Below are 21774 nucleotides of genomic sequence, written 5' to 3' on the forward strand. Positions count from 1 at the left end.
GTAACAGGAGGAAAACCTCGCAGTTGCACTGTGAATCAATTGTTAGGAGAGTGTGGAAAGTAAGATGTAAGAAAGAGAATATGAACAGAGGTAGAGTTAAAGGAATGAAAGGGGTTGCAGCTAGGGGCTGTAGGAACGCCGCACGGAACCTTAAGTGATCCCTACAGCGCGCTGCATGAAGTGCACTGATGGCACTAACTCCCCTACGGGGCCGAACCTGTTAAACATTAAATAAAGTGGACAAGATGGCATCACAGGTGCCATTACGCTGCAAAAGTTTTTTTTTTTTTTTTTGTGGGGTGGGGTTGGTGAAGTATCTCGGTCACCGATATTCCACTGCAATATCTCGATCATCAGTTGCATAAACCGACGCACAGGGTCTTAAGCGGATTACAAAACACCAAGAAATCGTCTACATGTTTTAAGCTAATCTTGAAGGTGTATTCGGACTCACTCGTTTGCTGAGGTTTGGCTCCCAGGAGCGAAGAGTGGTCCTTGGATTGCAAATTAGGAAGGGGGAAGTAACTGTGGTATGACAAGAAGAGGTGAGTCTGGTCTCAATTATTACCAGTTGCAATTTTTTCACTTGTGAAATATCGCCCTCATATAATGAGGAGTTTTATGTTATTAGTAAATTAAAAATTTAATTTTTAATTTACTTATTATTATTATTATTATTATTATTATTATTATTATTATTATTATTATTATTATTATTAAAACTGTATCAACGTAAGGAACGAGTTTCAAGTTTTGAAATAGTTTTAAATTAAAAATTTAAAACTATTTCAAAACTTAAAACTCCCTGTTTTCGGTGAAACAATTTATAATAATAATAATAATAATAATAATAATAATAATAATAATAATAATCAAAAATTAAAATTACTTGCTTTTGCTGACGCAGCTTCTGAGGAATTTAAGGAACTACACAAAGTAAAGGCTTATGGAAACAAAACGAAGTGTCCCTGAACAATTTCCAACAAAGTCCAACATTTCTCTTCTTTTCTCAATGGCCTTGGAAGAACGCGAGAACCATAAAATAAAATAAAATAAAATAAAATAAATAAACGAGATCCAATTCAACGGTATATGGCAGGCCACTGAGTACTTCTGAAAATCATAACTTCACGGTGACTTTCAGAGAGCTTTAATCGTCTCGTATATAGTTAGAGGATTATCAGTAATCGTGTTTGGTGGCCTTACATGGTAGAAAATATATGCAAATGTCGGGTCTTACGTATATGTGCTCTAATCCACTGCAGGAAGATTTCTCTGCGAATTTCTGTTACTTTCAATTTTTGTGAACATATAAAGATACTTATATATGCTCACTGAATTTGGAATAAATTACTGGTTCTCTAGAAAACGCGTATCAGGGGAGAAAAATCTATAAAATCTGTCCCATACATGTATAAAGCATTTATACATGTATGGGAAAAAATGGCAAAATCTGTTCAGTACCTGTATAAAACATCTGATATAATTTTTAAAAGTTCTATAGAAAACGTGCGTCAGGGAAAAATGACAGAATCTGTTCAATACCTGTATAAAACATTTAATATTTTTTTTACAGTTCTGTAGGGAACGTGTATCTGGGGAGAACAAACGCAAAATCTGTTCAGTAGCTGTATAAAACATTTAATACTTTTTGAAAATTCTGTAGAAAACGTAACGTGTATCAGAGGAGAACAAACACAAAATCTGTTCAGTACCTGTATAAAACATTTAATATTTTTCTAAGTTCTGTAAAAACGTGTATCAGAGAAGAACAAACACAAAATCTGTTCAGTACCTGTATAAAACATTAATATTTTTTGAAAGTTCTGTAGGAAACGTCTATCAGAGGAGAACAAGCACAGAATCTGTTCAATATCTGCATAAAACATCTGATATTTTTAAAAAAGTACGTTGAAAGGTTCTCATGAATTTAAGATATTTCACAGAAATGTTTCCCTAGTTACTGCAGCTATAATGATAGATTAGAAGAACTTGAGTGAAATACCCCAAGCACTGGGACCCCAAATTCATCCAACGCTGAATATGACGCAACGGCAAGACGATAAGACGTTTAAAAAAAGACGATGTTTTTCAAAAACCTTCCACCGAGTTACTGCACCCGGAGAAAAAATAAATAGGCCGATGTCTTTATGATGTAATCGAAGGATCATAATAAACCTGATCCGATTAGCTTGTGGAAAAAAGCCAATTCAGAAGTCAAAGTTTACCGGATAGAATTCTAAGCTAGTAATCTCCTAGAAACTCTTAGAATCATGATTTTTTTTTGGGGGGACCTGTTTCACTATTCATGAAGCAATCAAGTCTTCAATAAAATCATGTTTCGTATTAGACTCCTGCCAATGAATTATATACAAGCAACTAATTCTTCTGTGTATAAATATTTGGATAAGCAAGTGCACAACATACATATATGTGTATATATATGCATACATACATATATATATATATACTGTATATATATATATATATATATATATATATATATATATATATATATATATATATATATATATATATATATATATATATATATATATATATATATATATATATATATGTTGTGAGTTTAAGAGGTGGATCCAGAGATAAAACAAATAACACAGTAATAACTGCCATATTCATGCTTCAGCAGCTGAACTGTGACTAAATGATTTCCACAACCTTAACCTTTTCATATAGAAGCCTCATCAGCAGCACGTTAACCCCCTATTTAATTCTTGACCTTCCTTTCAAATTCTCCTTCACACCATCTACCGAACCCTTTCTATATCTCTGTATCTTCACCTCCTGAATTATACACACTTTTCACCAACCTACTGTAGGTTAAAATATAAAGCAGTAAGATTGGAATACCTGCATACGCAAATCCATCTCTTCTGAATTCATGCAACAGTAATTCAATATTCACAAATGGTAATATGATAACATACACGTCAAAAATGAACTAGGTCAAAATAATAAATTTTGTACAGTAACTATAATAACATTTTCTCCAATAAACCCACAAATAAAAAAATGAACGTTTCCAATTTTCTCTGTTTTGCAATATAACGTAGTATGATAGCAATACGTACATACATGTCTTCATCTCTTCTGTACTCATTTAATAGCAAGTTAACATTCACAAATTCAAATATGAAACCCTACACATCAAAAATGAACACCATAAATACATTCTTCTATACTAAATCAACAAATAAAACCCACGTTTCAGAAATGAATCCAATCAAGTTAATAGCGCCCGTAGAGTAACTATAAATGCATTTTTTCCCTAAACAGTAAAAAATGCGTTCAAGAAACTTCGGCGCAATCGAGTTTTCTGTACAGCCGCAACAGCGTATAATCAAGGCCACCGAAAATAGATCTATCTTTCGGTGGTCTCGGTATAACATTGTGCGAGCCGCTGCCCTTGAAACTTTAACCACGGCCCGGTGGTGGCCTATCCCATATAGCTGCCAGAACCACGATTATATCTAACTTTAACCTTAAATCAAACAAAAACTGCTGAGGCTAGAGGGCAGCAACTTGGCATGTTTGATGACTGGAAGGTGGATGATCAACATACCAATTTGCAGGCTTCTAGCCTTAGCAGTTCTTAAGATCTGAGGGCGGACAGAAAAAGTGCGGACGGACAGACAAAGCCGGCACAATAGTTTCCTTTGACAGAAAGCTAAAAAAACCAACATTTCCAATTCTGTTTCCTTACCTGTGGAAGAGAGCAGCTGAAGGCGAGAAACCAAGCAAATGTGAGCATAATTTTCCCACGTCTGTCAGCTGCGTTCAGACTCAGCGGATGGACGACTGCAAAATATCTGGCGAAAGAAGAGAGAGAGAGAGAGGGAATAAAAAAAGTTATTCGCTTTCCATGAAAATAAGGAATGGAGTTTCTCGGCTGTAAGTCTAAAAATAATGTTTGTTAGTGGTAATTTCTGTAGGTGTTTGTTTTTTTTAAATATCTGGCGAAAGAAGAGAGAGAGAGAGAGAGGGAATAAAAAAAAAGTCGTTCGCTTTCCGTGAAAATAAGAGAGGTTGTAACTCTATAAAAATAAGGTTTGTTAGTGGTAATTTCTGTAGGTGTTTTTTTTTTTTAAATATCTGGCAGAGAGAGAGAGAGAGAGAGAGAGAGAGAGAGAGAGAGAGAGAGAGAGAGAGAGAGAGAATAAAAAAGTTATTCGCTTTCCATGAAAATAAGGAATGGAGTTTCTCGGCTGTAAGTCTAAAAATAATGTTTGTTAGTGGTAATTTCTGTAGGTGTTTGTTTTCTTTAAATATCTGGCAAAGACGAGAGAGAGAGAGAGAGAGAGAGAGAGAGTCACTCGCTTTCCACGATAAGGAGCGGCGACTCTCGGCTGTAACTAAATCATGGTTTGTTAAGAGTAATTTCTGTAAGTGCTTGTGTTTTTTTTGTGTGTAAGGGTGTTTGTGTGTGTGTGTGTGTGTGTGTGTGTGTGTGTGTGTGTGTGTGTGTAAGTGTAATTATTATTTGTTTTGTTATTTCATTAACTCTGAGACACAGGAAATGTGACATGCATTTTTTTTTTTTGGTATCCACCGCTGAAAGCAGAAAACTTATGTACTTCAAAAACTACAAAGAATATTGCTGAGGAAAATATGCAGTAATAAAAATGAGGAGAATTACACAGTGTCAAGTTATTAAGAAATGCAACGTGACTACAAACCTCTCTTACAATGCAATTAAATATGTTCATACTACTTCCATTATAAAAATCAAAATATGACACCGCAATTCAAGAATTATTATATCTCTCAATATTGTTTTATTTTGGCATTCTGGTTTCTACTTAAATAGGTGCTTTACTTTAAACTGACCTCTCTAGTGCTTGCTTTATTCTCTTAGCTTACTTTATTTGTGGACTGGTGTCTCGCTCTTACTCGTGCGAATAAAAAAAAAAAATTTCATTATTATGAAATTATTACAGACCACTCCGGAACAGCCGGATACCTGGCTCTGTGCTGTGCCCTGGAGACGTTTAAAATAATCCTTAAATCATAATTGTACTAATATAAAGTCTGTTAACACTTTTACTTACCTAGATATTGCTGGATATCTGAAATTTTCTTGTTAAACTGATTATAATCCTATATCAATAACACTGATTTTATATGAATAAGGGCAGCCAGTGCTTAATTTGCCTTTCTCGACAATCCTTGCATAAAATCCACACAAACACCATCTGTGTTAGGTCTAAAGAATATTCATATAGTCTGAATACACATAACGCAACAAAAAAAAAAACAGTCGTGGTTTAAGAAAACGTTTCGATAATAAATATTTGGACAAAACTTGACCACACGAACTATCTGATCGACTGATCGGAGAAACTTTATATGAGTGAAAACCAGAATTTTCTTTTTAAGGAAGGGATATTACAAATGACCTCCATCGCTTGTGAAAAAATATCCCTTATATAAACAGAAACTAACAAGTCCTACAAACACAACCTTTTTCTTTGCTCGATCTTTCAGTCTGTGGAGTCTAGTGATGGCACCTGGAGAATTATGCAACTCTCCCACTGATTCGATGTAAAACCAAGCCCTGAAATATAATCTGTTTCTTTCTTCCTTGATTCCGTACTTTGACGCTTCACTCCAATCCCACCCCCACTACCCCACCGTAACAGACATACACACACACACACACACACACACACAAAAGCTCCCTACCTTCAACCTCTATTCTCAAAGCATATCCTAAACAAAGGAGCTCAGTTCTCCCCCAAGCTCACTCTCAAAGCATATCCTACACAAAGGAGCTCAGTTCTCCCCCAAGCTCACTCTCAAAGCATATCCTACACAAAGGAGCTCAGTTCTCCCCAAAGCTCTACTCTCGAAGCATACCCTACATAAAGGAGTTCAACTTCTCCGGAACAAAACTCAAGAGAATGGCTTTGCGAACGAGTCGTCTTGATAATCAGGCCACAACCTCATCTCCATTCTAAAAGCTTCATCAAAGACGGAGACGTTGATCGCGATGCCATTCCTGTTTTTAAGTGTCTCTTAGGGAAGGTCAACAGGCTTTTTCCCTGGTTAGTCATTAGATTAACGACTCCAAACTTTCTATCTTCCTAATCACTTGGATAACAAAGGAAGAAGACAAACTTCTTGGAAGCTCCCTTTTCCTGTTGTCAGTTCTTTGTTCTGGAAGATGATTTGTGAAGAGGAACCCCAAGACTGTCAGACTGTCTGTCTGGATATTCACTTCGCGCGCAGGCGCCATAAACTATAGCAGGGTACCGTCAACTGCGACACAATAAAACTCTCTCTCTCTCTCTCTCAATGTGGCACAATAGGCTTTGGCCTTGTGAAACAGCTTCCTTTTGTGTCGTACAACAGAGCAAGTTGCACAAAAAAAGAGAGAGACGGAGATTATTGGCTTTTCAAGGTCAAAGACATCTTCAGTAACTAATTCCCCTCCTCTTCTCGGAGAGATTAGCGCCCAGTACAGGAGGCCACATTTCCCTCCTGCGCGGAAATCAGAAAGTCGCGTATTAAATGTTACTTTACGCTAAAATACGCAAAGTACAGAAATGTACTTTAACGGAAGTTAGAAAGAAGCAGACCTCCACTTTATAAAGTCGAAAGAAGGCATCGTGCGTACCCCATATAAAAATGGGAAAAAAAGCACGTTAAAACGAAAAAAAGAGATTAAAGGAAACTTTACACTATATGACACAAAGTACCGAAATGATCTAAGGTTACAAAGAAGCAAACTAGCGCTTTATAGAGTCGATTACTAAATGATACTTTACACGGTAAAAAGAAGTGTACGGAAATTAACAAAGGTTAAAAAGATTTACAGAGTCGAGTACGAAAGGAAACAGTACACTATAAAAAGCAAAGTACAAAAACTAACAGAGGTTAAAAAGCAAAGAAAACTTGCGCTTTATAAAGTCGATTACTAAATGAAACTTTACACTATAAAAAGAAATGTACAGAAACTAACGAAGGCTAAAAAAAATGATAAAGTCGAGCCCGAAAGGAAACATTTTTACAATATAAAAAGCAAAGTACGAAAACTAACAAAGTTTAAAGATACTTATAACGTCGAGCACGAAAGGAAACATTTTTACACTATAAAAAGCAAAGTACAAAAACTAACAAAGGTTGAAAAAGCAAAGCAAAACAGTCACATTCTTTCCTCTTTCTCTCTGCATCGTCTGGGAAACTCGGATGAGGAGAGACCCAACTGCCTTGCCAAGTCTACCTTCCGCTTCCAAACTCCTTTATATTAGGGATTTTAAGGATTCCGCGCCGTCGTTTCCTCTCGTAATTTTCCGCACCTGCCTCGGCTGCCTTATCTAAAACCGAACGTTGTCTGCCGAAATCCCTCCCCGGGGCGGTCCGAGTTAAGTGTAACAAGTCGCTTATTTCCACTGTCTTTCCCTCTGAGGGTTTCCAATCAACAGTCTTTTGCTTCTCTGAATTTTTATGGTGTCGTGTGTTGTTTTATGCGTGAATAGAAGGATCTCTGAGGGTTTTCGTGTATGTATGTACAGTATGTATGTATGTATGTATGTATGTATGTATGTATGTATGTATGTATGTATGTATGTATGTATGTATATTATATACACACATACTGTATTGTATTTATATATGATGATTATAATAACTTTTTGTGCGTGATTCATTCATCACACATTACCACAGGTGAAAAATAACAGACGGGGTTAGGTCCTGACCGGTTTCGACTATTTCCAAGCCATTGACGAAGGACCGATACAGAGTATTAGAAGTCACAAATACATATACTACAGGAATAGTACTGACGAACATACACAACCGTTTGAGACTACATATCCGCCTACAGGCCGGTGTCAAGGTAGGAGTGGCCTTCCAAACTCATTTGGCTAAAAATCACAATATACTCTCAGGGGACAATACTGACAAACATACCGACCATAGGCGACATCAGATCCACACCTGACATATAATATATATATATATATATATATATATATATATATATAAAATATATATATTTTATACATACGTAAATACCTGCATACAATATACATACTTACATATACCCAAACTTTTACAACTATCAAGTACTAAAACTTTGAAAACCAGAATATTTACCACCCCCACCTTCTACCTGAGCCGTTTATACAACAAAAAACAAACGCGTTCATCCGAGCTCTTATTTTCCCAACGCTAGAACATCTTCCTTTACGTTCCTGGAGACAATTTACCGGAGGTCGTAATTTCAGTCACAAATACCTTCGAGTTTCTCGGTGGAAATTGAAAAAGGTACTTGAAAATATGAATGTGCCCATATATTTAATTAACGCGCGAAGGAACACGGCGAAGCATTAAACTGCACAAGTTTAAGTCACGTAAGTCAGTTGGTGGATTAACGAGGATAATAAATAAATATATATATATATATATATATATATATATATATATATATATATATATATATATATATATATAGCTGAGAGGGTAGGTGGCTGCTATCAACCGAAAAAACAGGACAAGGGCAGAGGAAGACGTCCATATCCGATAACTTTATTTGTGCTTACGTTTCAAGACATCTGTCTCATTATCAAAGCTGGAATAAGTAAAATATAAATATAAAATCAGACTCATACTTAAAATTACAATAAAAAATATAAAAAGTTATACAAAAGAAAGACAAAATTAAGAAGACCGTTACCGTTTGTACTAAAAGTAGAGTGACATAAACAAAGAATTCCAGGCCACTCACGTCAGGTACAGAGTTGTTGAGGTAGTTTGGTTGTTCATAGGGGGGTCAGTTATAGAACTGGAGTCAAATTATCTAATCCAGAGTTCTCAAATATTCGAGAACACGCCAAAAGATGTAAAACAGAAATTGATTATAGAAATTTTAAAATACTTTCCAAAGTCCCCAGTTCTTCGCTTCCTATCTTTGAATCTCTTTTTATTAAACTACTAGTACCAAGATTGAACAACCAAACTACCTCAACAACTCTGTACCTGACGTGAGTTTACCCCGGCCTGGAATTCTTTGTTTATGTCACTCTACTTTTATACTCCGGCGGTAAGCTTTTTTATATTTTTTATTGTAATTTTAAGTATGAGTCTGATTTATATTTATATTTTACTTATTCCAGCTTTGATAATGAGACAGATGTCTTGAAACGGAAATAAAGTTATGCTGCGTATTATGGACGTCTTCCTCTGGATCCTATATATATATATATATATATATATATATATATATATATATATATATATATATATATATATATATATATATATATATATATATATATATATATATATATATATAAAGTACGTTTAAAAATGGCGTTGTCATGGCGACAGTGTAGGCGACAGAAAGTGACTGTCTTTTTTTTTTTTTTTTTTTTTGGTCCATGGATGAGTTTTGCTGAGAATTTTTCTTTTGTTTACTTGGTTCATGAATGAGTTTTGCTCAAGGATTTTGAAGGTATTCTGTATGTGCGTCACGAGAGAGATTAATGTGTTGTGAAGGAGGTCAAAGGTTTACAGCAGACAGGTCCTGATAAAACCACTTCTAATTTTGTCTAATTTTGTTTCACTGTCTCAAGTTATCGTTATGTTACTTATCACGAACCCTTTTACTCTGCTATGAGAGAATATTCAAATACTGAACTTCTAATCCTTCCTGATCACTCTGATTTTATTAAAGTATAAAATATAATAATACAATATTTACAAAAATGAAATCATCAAAAATTAAAAAAGCTGTAATGTGATACCTAATAAAAAAATGATTGGCGAATGAATTTCAGTGGGCAATCAATAGCTCAATTAACTGAAAAAATACCCAATTGTGCGGCATTGGGAAAAACAGAATTATAACTGATTGACCTATTGAATGGATAGCAGCTGATTGTGGAAGATATTTGAACCTGTAATTTCTGTCGGAGAAAATACGTATATATGTCTATATATATACAGTATATATCTATATACTGTATGTATATATATATATATACGAGGGTAAGTCAAAAAGTTCCAGGAAAAATTCAATATACTCTTTATTTAAGGAAATTCAAACATCATTTTTCTACATATCTACCATCTAACTCTATACACTTTTCAAGGCGCTGTTTCCACCTCTGCAACCCTTCTTTGTAGAAACTTGGGGCCTTTCTATTAAACCATGTTGAAACTGCATGTTTAGCAGCATCCAAAGATTCAAACCGGACTCCTCTTAAGTGTTCCTTGAGTTTTGGGAACAGGAAAAATCTGAAGGAGCAAGATCAGGACTATAAGGAGGATGTGGAAGAGTTTCCCACCTAAATTTCCGTAGGACTTCTCTTGCAACCCTTGATGAATGTGCTGGAGCGTTATCATGATGGAACAAAATTCTGCGGCGCAACTTTCCTCGACGTTTTTTAGCCAATGCAGTCTTCAGTTTTTGCAAAACACCTTTTAGTAGTTCCAGTGATTGTTTTTGTCCTTCAACGAAATCAATCAAAATCACTCCTTTGGAGTCCCAAAACACTGTTGCCATAACCTTCTGGGCAGATCTCGCCAAACTTCACTGGTGCAGCTGAACCTCTTGGTAACCATTGCTTTGATTGAATTTTACTTTCTGGGACATATTGATGGATCCAAGTTTCATCTCCAGTAACAATCCGGTCAAAAACTCTGATTTATTTGATTCAATCTTCGTTAAAACTGCAAGAGAAAGTTCAGCTCTTTGATGCAGTTGGTCTTCGCGCAACGCTTTTGGGACCCAACGTGCTGAAAGTTTACTCAAACCAAGATTTTCATTTAAAATTGAAAATGCGGAACCATGGGAGATCCCAGTTTCATTAGCTATCATATCGATAGTAATCCGACGATCTTCATCCACTAGATTCTGCACCAAAGCCACAATTCTTTCATTTTTGCAGTCGATGGTCTTCCCTCTCTTGGGATGTCTTTGAGGTCCTCCTGACCATCCTTAAATCTTTATCCAATCATAAACAACTGATTTAGATAGAGAAGAATCTCCATAAACTTGTTGCAAAGCTTCAATAATTTTTCCTGGTTTCCAATCAAGCTTGGTCAGAACTTGATGTTAGCTCTCATCTCAAAATTTTTATTTTCCATGGGTTCAAGAAGTTACTTTTCTGAAGCAGATGTTAACACCACGGTAGCAAGAGAGATGACTGAGGTAATAAGTCTATATGATCAGTACATCACAGATAATTGTTTACCAAGTATTTGAATTCCTGTGTAAATACATCATTCAAGAATTTTTCCTGAACTTTTGACTTACCCTCATATATATATATATATATATATATATATATATGTACATGTTCAAGTTAGGTAGGAAAATCAATTTTTATACATTTTTATTTTTCCAATCAAGGATACAAGGAAAAATAGCTGTTATTTTTGTACTGCATTCTTATTTAAATGCAATAATGGTCTTGCGAGGAAAAGTACGAGATTAAATATCAGATTTGAGAAAATACGATAATATTAAAAATACGAAATATGGATTCTGAGAATATATGTAAATTTAAGCCAAGTAATAAAATACTCAATACATTTTGAATTTGCAAATTAAAACGCTTGTTATCTTAATTATGCATTCTCATTCAAATGCAATACGGTCTTGCAAGGAAAAGTACTAGAATAAATATGAAAGAATCGAAACTGGATTTGAGAATATTACAGTGATATTAAAAGATACAAAATACAACGCAATATGGTCTTGCGAGCAAGAATACCAGATTCATTCAGAATGAATCAAAACGAGTTATGAGAAAATACGACGATATTAAAATTAATAATTAATACTTTTTAAGCGAGATCATTCAGAAAATAACTTTAATGATAAATACTTTCTGGAGAAAGTGTGCACAAAATTCTGAGTGAGAAAAACACTGCTTAGGTTACATTACGAATGGGGTACCCTAGGCCTGGTAAGACTGTAGGCCTCCCAGGGATAACGAAAACTTCAGTTTGTGTGTAATGAAGTTAATAATACCTTATTTGTTTTCCGTTGTTATAACAGTAGCGACTGCCCATATAGTACAGTATAACTGTATTGAAGGTAATATAATTATCACATGTTTGTAAATATTAATTGTATATTATACTTTACCTTGTGTGTAATGAAATTAATACTTCCTTTAAATTTTTTTCGTTTAGTCCGTTCATATAAATATGCGGGTGTCCAAACAGTCTTAACTGTATTGAAGGTAATATAATTGTCACACTCTTCTATATATTAATAGCTTCTTGCTTCTTTAGAAATCATATTATACAAATTATGTTAAGTTTACTTCTCAATCAACGATAAATATTACAAGACATCCTTCCTCGCATTGATTAACTTGCCCGGAACAGACGAACACTCAGCATTCCTTATCGCTGAGAGGTTAAAAAGAAATTTCATCTCTATCTATTTCCTTCTCTTCTTTTAACCATTATGTCTCCCTCTCTAGCCAATTTCCCACTTACTTATTGCTTGCGATATTAAACTGGAACAATGTCAGTTTAGTATTACAATAATAACAAGGAATGTGAGCGCCAATGTAAACATTTCCTGACGATATCCTTTGAAACAGACAGCGCTCGTGTTAGTGAAATCATTTTCGCTTTACTTCAATTTTGGTATCGTAGTGAATGGCCGTAGTTCCAGAAATATGAATGACAGTCTGCTCACTTTTGAACCAAATAAACCGGTTTGTTTAAAAGGCTGGCACAGGAGCATCTAAAAGCAAGATGTGCTTTATTGGAGGAACAAATCCACAAATACACGTATGGTTACATGTATTTAGAAATAAAGAACCCAGATGAGGATGGTGAGCTGGGTTGCTGGAATATCACTACTGGAAAGGAGGGAGAGTCAAGATACAAGAAGAGTGTGTGGTATATGTAATGTAAAGGAGAAGGCTGGGGAGGGAAGCTCGTCTGAGATACTATGGCCATGTAATAAGAAGAGAGGAGGTGGAGCCAATCAAGAGAGCCAAGAACATGCCAGTGATGAGGAGGAGTGTAGGGCGTCAGCGGATCAGATGGATGGATGTAGTGAGGAGGGATATGGATGAGGAGGGATATGGGTGAGGGGGAATATGGGTGAGGAGGGACATGGGTGAGGAGGGATATGGGTGAGGAGGGATATGAGTGAGGTGGGACTGGGGGAAGATGATGCAAGGAACGGAAATAGATGGAGAAAGTGACTCGAGCGGCCGACCTTGCTATTCAAGGCGATTAATTAAGGTCGAAAGAAGAAGAAGAAGAAGAAGAAATATATCTACAGAGAGACTTCGGGAATCTGTTCGATTTCCATTTCCAAAGGGGAATCAGTTATATATGTACCCACGTATAACTGTGGATTTGTTTGTCCATTTCAAGACTACTATAAGTATTTTCTTTTTTAATATTCTTCATTACCTAATTCATCCATCACATCCTTAGATAGTGTGAGAACCTGTGTAAAATATCCCTATAGCGTCATGAACTCTCTCTCTCTCTCTCTCTCTCTCTCTCTCTCTCTCTCTCTCTCTCTCTCTCTCTCTCTTTTCCAAGACGCAACAGATTCACCTCTTGCAAGAAGGAGAGCGGAAAAATGGAAATGTTTTTCTACCTGAAATACCCAAAATAACGAGGTCCCTTTTAAGGATAAATACATAAGCGAAGTAGACAGATATGTACACAAAATATACATCATATTTATAGACGATCAGATAAACAAATAAACAAATAATTTTGTGATAAATAAAAATGAAAGGTTGGACTGACAAATTTCTTAAGCCACCTGCCAAGGGAAGAATCCAGATGTTGAAGACAAAGAACAATGACATATGAATATGATTTATGGCAAAATATGCTGCTAAGAAAATAAATTCGCGTCTGCCTGGCACGACAATAACTCGAGATATTTCAGACAAACTGTTGCATTAAAAATCTATATGAAATAGCTGTAAACATTATTTTTATTAAAAAAATCTATATAGAATGGCTAAAGAGATGCTCTATTTTTATATAAAAAAAAACTCTATACAATGACTAAAGAGATGTTCTGTTTTTATTAAAAAATCTATATAAAATAGCTAAAGAGATGCTCTATTTCTATAAAAAAAAATCTGCACAAAATAGCTAAAGAGATGCTCTATTTTCATAAAAAATCTATATAAAATGGCTAAAAAGATGCTCTATTTTTATATAAAAAATCAATACAAAATGGCTAAAGAGATGCTCTATTTTCATAAAAAAATCTATATAAAATGGCCAAGAGATGCTCTATTTTTATAAAAAAAAATCTATATAAAATGGCTAAAGAGAAGCTCTATTTTTATTTAAAAAAATCTATATAAAACAGCAAAAGAGATGCTCTATTTTTATAAAAAAAAAAACAATCTATATAAAACAGAAAAACAGATGCTCTATTTTTATGAAAAAAAAATCCATATAAAACAGCTATATATATGCTCTATTTTGATAAAAAAAAATCTATATAAAATGGTTAAGGAGACGCTCTATTTTTATTAAAAAAAAAACTATATAAAACGGCTAAAGAGATGCTCTGTTTTTATAATTATGTACGTGGGAATAATCAAAGTAATTATCCTAATTATCCCGGAACCAGCAATTGTTAATTAATGGGGCATGAGAGACTCCCTACACTATACTGAACTCATTTAAGAACAACTTGGGATATGGTATTACTTTGGATCAGCCGTAATAACCTGACATTAAGCTTCGCCATCGGAGAGCTACTGATAATTGATGTTATTCCCGTTACTGAGAAGTACTTGCCTAAATCGGTTCCACTTCGGAGGAAGAAGCTTCATGCCAACGTAATTATCTTCCCAGAAACATGGCTGGCACTGATATAGTTACGGATAATCAATTATTATCAGTAATATGCTACTTAATGCTAAGGTTGATGATGCACACACGTACACGAATAAAAACACATACGCACACGCAGATATGTTTGTATGTATATAAATGTGTGTATATATATATATATACATATATATATATATATATATATATATATATATATATATATACACAGTATATATATATGTATATATAATTTAATATATTTTTATTTATATATATTATATTATAGTGTGTGTATGTATATGTGGATATTATATTCTAATATATAGATATACACATTATATATATAAACGCACACAAACACACAACTATAATATAATACATATAAATAAAATATTACATATATATATATATATATATATATATATATATATATATATATATATATATATATATATATATATATATATATATATATATACATGCATATACATACCTGCGCGCGCGTGTGTGTGCGTGTGTGTATTCGCGCACGTGTGTACGTCAACAGCCACTGGCTGAAACACTTCAAAAGAAGCGTATGAATTCATGAAGATAAGTAAGAAAATGCCTTGAAGCAACATCGTCAGACAGAAAGTTTAATAAGTTTAACAGCGTGGTAACTCGGGATAAGCCTTCAACTGAAGCTTACGTAAACTGAAATAATAGGATGTATATCTTAGCCTCTAATGTTATTATTTAAAATGTGTACATAAATCGTCAAGTACAAGGCTGAAAAATGTCGAAGTGACATTTGCTTATAACATAAAATCGTTCTGAATATTTTAATTGTAGACAAAAATTACAAGTGATCATTCTGAATACTTTAACTGGAGACAAAAATTACAAGTGCTCATTCTGAATACTTTAACTGGAGACAAAAATTACAAGTGTTCATTATGAATACTTGAACTGGAGACAAAAATTACAAGTGCTCATTCTGAATACTTTATCTTGAGACAAAAATTACAAGTGGTCATTCTGAATACTTTAACTGGAGACAAAAATTATATGTTCATTATGAATACTTAATCTTGAGACAAAAATTACAAGTGGTCATTCTGAATACTTTAACTGGAGACAAACATTTTAAGTGCTAATTCTGAATACTTTAACTGGAGACAAAAATTACAAGCGCTCATTCTGAATATTCTGAATGCTTTAGCTGGAGACAAAAATTATAAGTGTTCATTCTGAATACTTTAACTGGAGACAAAAATTACAAGTGGACCCTAAAAAATGAAAAAAAAAGTTCAACATAAAATATGGAAATTAAAAAATTCAGAATGAGAATAAGAAATTTTAAAAATTCAGCATGAAAATATAAAATAAAAAAACTTGAGATTGAAAATAAGAAATGAAACAATAATACACTTCAAAAAGGCAGAAAAGAAAAAATTAGCAAGAAAACAGGAAATACACAAAATTCAGCCAGAAAATATACGAAAAATTTTTAGCATGACAATACGAAATGAAACACAGATAAACTTGAAAATGACAGAAACTCCAAAAAAAAAAAAAAACTCAAGGGCAGATCCGGCCCACAGCCCATTCAGCAAAGATTAAAAGACTACAGATAAGGAATAGCAGAGAAAGACGACAAAGATTAAAGAATAACCTTCCCTTACACGTGGAATTTTTCTTTTCTTTTTTTTTTTTTGGTCGACAGCGTGTGTTGGGAACGAAGCAAATTTAATTCCTTTTCTTTTTGAATGGCTTCTTTCGCAATTTTATTCAAATCCTTCACATGCAAGAGCCGAAAATAACAACACGAGCTTTTATGAAGAATCCGTCTTCGGAATGATGTGATTGGTCTTTATGTGAGAAAGGCAATTTGAGTGAAAACAGAGAATTTAATTTTGAGATCTGAGAAGTGAACAATGATATATCAAGTTTCAAAACGAAGAATACTCTCAGTTTGGGGTGAATCATGCTTGTCTATACATAAAACATAACATATGTTTAAATAATGCTTTTATAGTATAAAACTAATATATAAACATGTTTGGTTTTATGTATAGACAGGCATGATGACATCGGATATTTATATATAATAGTTTTATGCTATATAAATGTCCGGTGTCATCAATATGGCAGAAAATTTACCGTTTTTGGTTTGTGAATTTTAAACACCCAGGCGAGCTCTTTTGCCTCCTGACAACGGATATTTACCTAGTGTGTGATGAAAAAAAAATAAAAAAAATAAATAAAAGGTAAAAAAAAAAAAATGCAATCACACACACACAAACATATTTTTTTTCACAATACACCTTTATCTCTTATGGGAAGTTGACACCATAATGTGTCAGCACTGCAATTGTCAGCAGCGGTTTGTGGGATGAGGTTACCAGCCCCATGCCCTTGTATACCCCGCTACGACCACCACAGTGACCTAACAACCAGGTTTACAATTCACTGTTTACATCAACAGAGGCACAGTGAAATTTTATCTGAGAGTGTTTCTCTATACATTGTCTTCGAATTCACCACGTCACTGGCTCTCTCTCTCTCTCTCTCTCTCTCTCTCTCTCTCTCTCTCTCTCTCTCTCTCTCTCTCTCTATATATATATATATATATATATATATATATATATATATATATGTATAATATATGTATATATGTATATATATATATATATGTATATATATATATATGTATTACATCCATATACATACATACATATATATTATATATATACATATATATACGTATATCTATATTATATACATATACATACATACATACATACATAAATACATACATACATACATACATACATACATACTGTATATGAAACTTTTGTCACCAGTTATTTTCATCATGTTTTTCATGATTCCGAACATTAAGCCGCAAAAAAAAAAAAAAAATGTCGAATTCACAATGCCTCCGGATTACCTCAATCCAGAGGGAATTATACGTAAGTACATTTGGCTGAGTACATAAGTCAGTCACCCATCATACACCCCACAAAGGGGAAGGTCTGAATCCTGATCTGGGTGAGTACACTTGTGTCATACGTGATTCCCTCTGGTTTGAGAGTACTACGTTAAGTATAATGAGCTTGACTTTATCGGGTTGGTTGTGGATTATCAATCGAACACACACACACATATACATACTTACATTATGTATGGATATATATGTATATGTATATATATGTTTGTGTTATATATATATATATATATGTATATGTATGTATGTATATTTGTATGCAGACATATATATACAAATGTATATGTATATATGTTTATGTATATACACAAATATACACATACACACACATATATATACATATACACATATACAAACGACTTGTAAGCTGCACCCGACAAGACTTTTTCATAAACTTCTCTCAATCTCACATTCTTTCTCTTCCCTCTGTTAGGAGGAAAGTGCAATATGAAAGCCAAACGATAAAACGAACGTGCCTGCAGTTCAGCCTTCGGGTTTCCACTTCCCATTTAAAAGTGTTATTGGGTTGGACCAGTACCTTGCGATGTAACATGAACAAATAAAGAAATATCTCACACACACACACACACACACACACGCAGAAACACATATATTTATACATACATATATACATACATATCTATATATATATTTATACATATACATATTTATAATATATATACTGTATATATATTCAGTATATATATATACATATGTATGTATATACATACAATATATATACATATATACACACAATATATATACATATATACATATTTATGAGCATACTACATATAGAATTTATATATATATATATATATATATATATATATATATATATATACAGATATATATACAGACACAGTATGTCTCACATCGGGATCGAACCAAGGTCTTTCAACTGAAAAGTAAGGGCGCTGCCAACTGAGCCACACTGAAAGACCTGGGTTCGATCCCAATATGAGTCAGACATTGATTTCTGTTCCGCGCGTGACTGTGTGCTAATTAGTTACTTTCCCAGTATCTGTGTGTGTGTGTGTGTGTGTGTGTGTGTGTGTGTGTGTAGTTTTAGCTTTGTCCCATTCCGCGTCGACACAAAGCGCACAAACACAACCACACAACACACACACAAACACATCACAAACTTCCAGCAGCCGCCATCACATGCTGCATTAGAGGACCCCATTTGAAACGAGAATGAAGACTTCTTCCTCTCTGAAAGGCAGCAGGCCGCTATTAGCGATGCATGAGAACCCTGAATAGAGGAGCCTTGTTAAGACATTTCCTCAGTTTTAACAACGACGACTGGGGATTTCAGCCCTGGGAGGGGGGGAGTCTTTCAGGAAACCTCACTGAAGTTAAGATGAAATCAAATAAAATGCAATAAAATAAAGATCTGTGAAATTCGGGAATATAAATCCTCAGAGCAGCAGCAAGTATCTCTCTCTCTCTCTCTCTCTCTCTCTCTCTCTCTCTCTCATAGCATTTTCCCATTTTTATATATATAGCATATACACACATATCTCTAACACAAGAGAGAGCACAGAGAGAGAAGAAAGAAAGAGAAGAAGAGAAGAGAGAGAGAGAGAGAGAGAGAGCTTTTATGAATTTCGTGAATAAAAACCTCAAAGCAACTGAATCTTTGCAGAAATGCTCTCTCTCTCTCTCTCTCTCTCTCTCTCTCTCTCTCTCTCTCTCTCTCTCTCTCAGTGAGCATTTTCGATTTTCGTTTTCCGTAGCCATACCAACAGGAGGCCTCCCGAGAGAGAAGAGAAAGAGAAGAAGAAGAAAGAAGAAAGAAAAAAGAAAGAAAAAACCTCATTTATTCTGCGGCGAAAACTCGATTTTTCTTTGCATTTCATTTTTGCTTTTCCGGGTCATTCGAAAAAGGCTCTGTGGGGATTTATTTTTTAATATGCATTTTTCTTAATGACGTTCAGTATTACAGTCCAGATATCACAGGAGAAATTTCAGAATTTTTTTTACAGGGCCAAGACCTGACGTAGAACAGGGCTGAAGACAGTAAAAAATAAATGGGAGGGGAAAGTATGAAAACTGTCCACACGGAATAATAAAGATTATAGAAGACAGTGTCAACAGAAGGAAGTAACATTCCTTGCATTGGAATCCTATAAACACACCGAACCCTATAAACACAGATTATGTAATCCTATAAACACACCGAATCCTATAAACACAGATTCTGTTAATTGTTACAAGACAGCCGGAAAGGAAGGTCCATCAGTGAGAAAAACATAATTCACGGACTCGCAAGAAAAATCATTCAAGTGACACGGTTGTTATGGATCGGAGTACTTGAAGAATTTACGGGTTAGTTACACAACAGACTAAAATATTTTAGGTACAATCGTGGGACACGTACTTGCTAAGACTCAAAGTCTTCTTAAATTACTGGCTGTGTGTGTGTGTGTGTGTGTGTAAGTGTGCATCACATTAGAGCGTCATTAAACTATTCATTGAACACTAACTTACAATTCACCGTATTGAATTGAACATAGAATTTAGGCCAAAGGTCAAGCACTGGGACCTATGAGGCCATTCAGCGTTAAAATGGAAACTGACAGTAAAAAGGTTTGAAAGCTGTAAGAGAAGGAAAACCTCGTAGTTGCACTGTGAATAATCAATCGTTATGAGAGGGTGGACAGTAGGACGGACGACAGAGAATATGAATGGAGATACAGTAAAAGGAACAAAAGGGGTTGCACTAGGGGCCGAAGGCACGCTGAAAAGAACCTTATGTAACGCCTACAGTGCACCGCATGAGGTGCACTGACGGCACTAACCCCTGGGGTCAATTCATTGTGCATCAGAGGAGTGTTAGCCTGCATAGTACCTGCTTGTGGTCAAGACCTACAATTATGTCTGGCACGAGTGTACATCACATCAGGCAAAAAAAAAAAAAAAAATAAAAAGTTTCCTAGAAGAACCACTGACTATTATATCACGCCAATGGGCATCTCAACTGATCAATGTATCCCAGTTCCACCGTTGAAAAAACTGAGGATCATAAAAAAACTTTGTTATGCAACTATACACACATCTAAAATTAATATTAACTCCGACCCATAAAGTAATTCAATATGTCTGGCAGATATTCTTGCTCGTTCTATTCCACGAAAAAATATCAAAATCCCTAGCTAATGGTCAACACTGTTCTGAAGATAAATATTAAATATGACAAACCTGATCTGATAATAAATATTAAATGTGATAAATGTCTCATAAACCAAGTCCAACTCGCTCATATATTAAATTTTATAGGAAATTTTACCTCAAAGCGGATCACTCCCAGGTCACTCCAATGAGCTACTGATGTCTAAAGACACTTCTGGCATTTAACATCTTTTTTTTTTGAGCAAACGATCAATGTTTAATGTTACTTTGTGGCTTCAAAAGGTTAATATACCTGGTTTAATGTCAGTCTTCCGTTTCATTTTTCTATTTAATTGGCCAACAGTTTTCATGCCTGACTTGTGATTAATGCCATGGAAAATATCTGCAGATTTGCTCTTATGGGAAATCAAAGCGTGACAAAAATGAATAAGGATACAAAATAAGCTATTCTCTACAAGTGTTGGAAAGATTCCATCAAAATTCTTCAAGACCGGCCCTTACGAAAATTGCTGATTTTGCTGGCAAAAATTAACTTTTTTTTTTTTTTGGTAATTTTGCCAATTTTTGGTGAATTTTGCAGGTGTTACAGATGGAAGAAAATGATAATGTCTAAATTTCCGGCGTAATATTCCTGATGGGTAACTGCAATGCAAAAATTCGTTTTTCCATATTTTTTCTAAATAAAAAAAACGATACGAAGTTTTTAAAAAGAAAGATGCAGGTTTCGTTAGTCACGAAGCCACCAGGAGAGAGAGAGGGGCCAACTGGCCCCTCGCCTTCAGCTATAAAGAATAATCAAGAGGTTCTGACTCACACACACCCACTCACAC

General features: G+C 34.5%; 1 protein-coding gene across 2 annotated transcripts in view; it reads right to left on the reverse strand.

Annotated features, from left to right (window-relative positions):
* Window positions 1-21774, reverse strand: part of LOC136855477 (gonadotropin-releasing hormone receptor-like) — a 434721-nt gene that overhangs the window by 189955 nt on the left and 222992 nt on the right. For both annotated transcript variants that reach the window (XM_067132553.1, XM_067132554.1), the window contains one exon: window positions 3728-3833. In XM_067132553.1, coding sequence (XP_066988654.1) covers window positions 3728-3833 — 106 coding nt within the window. The remainder of the gene's footprint in view (window positions 1-3727; window positions 3834-21774) is intronic.

The sequence above is a fragment of the Macrobrachium rosenbergii genome, chromosome 31, assembly GCF_040412425.1.
Source record: "Macrobrachium rosenbergii isolate ZJJX-2024 chromosome 31, ASM4041242v1, whole genome shotgun sequence".
Classification (NCBI taxonomy): Eukaryota; Metazoa; Arthropoda; class Malacostraca; order Decapoda; family Palaemonidae; genus Macrobrachium; species Macrobrachium rosenbergii.